This window comes from Penaeus monodon, chromosome 25 (genome assembly GCF_015228065.2).
Source record: "Penaeus monodon isolate SGIC_2016 chromosome 25, NSTDA_Pmon_1, whole genome shotgun sequence".
NCBI classification, from domain to species: domain Eukaryota; kingdom Metazoa; phylum Arthropoda; class Malacostraca; order Decapoda; family Penaeidae; genus Penaeus; species Penaeus monodon.
The window spans coordinates 39,909,109-39,910,266 of record NC_051410.1 but is presented as its reverse complement, the minus strand read 5'-3'; the positions used below and the strand labels follow the sequence as shown (position 1 = coordinate 39,910,266).

At 33.1% G+C, this 1,158-nt stretch overlaps 1 protein-coding gene across 1 annotated transcript in view; it reads left to right on the top strand.

Moving 5' to 3' along the window:
• Positions 1 to 210: 210 nt before the first annotated feature.
• The window catches only part of LOC119589259 (ribosome production factor 2 homolog), a 3,315-nt gene continuing 2,367 nt past the window's right edge, over positions 211 to 1,158 (top strand). Inside the window, exons 1-2 of the mRNA XM_037937878.1 lie at positions 211 to 420; positions 892 to 1,024. Coding sequence (XP_037793806.1) covers positions 398 to 420; positions 892 to 1,024 — 156 coding nt within the window. The 5' untranslated portion in view covers positions 211 to 397. The remainder of the gene's footprint in view (positions 421 to 891; positions 1,025 to 1,158) is intronic.

Sequence of the window (1,158 nt, the reverse complement as noted above, 5' to 3'; positions counted from 1 at the left end):
GCTAACTATTTTTTTTAAAATTGATATTTCTTTTTAAGGTATTTGAGGAATGTCTGGCAAATTTGTTTACGGTATGTAAAACTTCTTTATTTATACTTCGATTAAATAGACAAAGGGTAAATTACGAATATTATCATAATATTATATCTGAAAGAAACACTACATTCTATATAACAAAAAAGAAATATTAGTCACAGTGTTTGCCCTCACGATCCCTCGAGACTGTAAACACGGGATACGGGAGAAAAACACGTGCGTGGCGAGAACAGTCATATTTTGTCATAAAACGCAGTAAATTCATTGACAAAGGCAGGGTTTTTTTTAAAACGCGGACTCTATATGCTATAACAAGTGATCATTTTCTTCTACGAGACGACAACAGAGTAACTGCAACAAGATGACTGTAATGCAGAGAGTGGTGTAAGTATTTCTTGATGTAATAAATAATTATATTTTCAAGAACAGTAAAGGGAATATTAGTGTATACTGAATTAAGATAATTTAATTGCAATAAGGATCCCACAGTGGAAGTGTCGATTAAGTTAATAGTTATTTCTGTGAGTGAAATAGTACTAATTATTGTGAAACGCTTGACGCTCCTTTAACTTTCTTGCAATATTGCTATCTGTAAATTGCTCTTTTAAGTATTTTTAGGCCTTGTGAGCTTCCAAGAAAAAAAGCAATAGTAGGAATAAAAAACATATAACGTACAAATAAAACCTGTGCGACTTCAAGGGGACTCTGCTACCCTCTCGCACTAGGCCCATAGGGGTTGATATTTAGGTCCCATCGGAGATCGTAATCAATGTGCCGTTAGTGTCCAGTGGAAAGGTATGATAACGAGATAGGAGTTGATGAAAGTTGATTGAATTTTTTTATCACTATTTACAGGAAGCCCAAAAATCCACGTGCAAAGCGTGCCCTGGTGAAGAGAGAGCCAAAGATCGTAGAAAATACAAAACAGTGTTTGTTTCTGCATGGGAAAAAGACCGGAGAGTTTATGCGGAAGTGTTTAAAAGATATTGTAAGTAGTTTTTTTGTTACTCTTCATTTTTTTCTATCACCATTATTGTTTCTTTATTTAACTGATTTATTGTTAGCATTCCATTTAGTGTATCTAAGTAATGAATAATTTTATTAATTAAATTATTCATTACT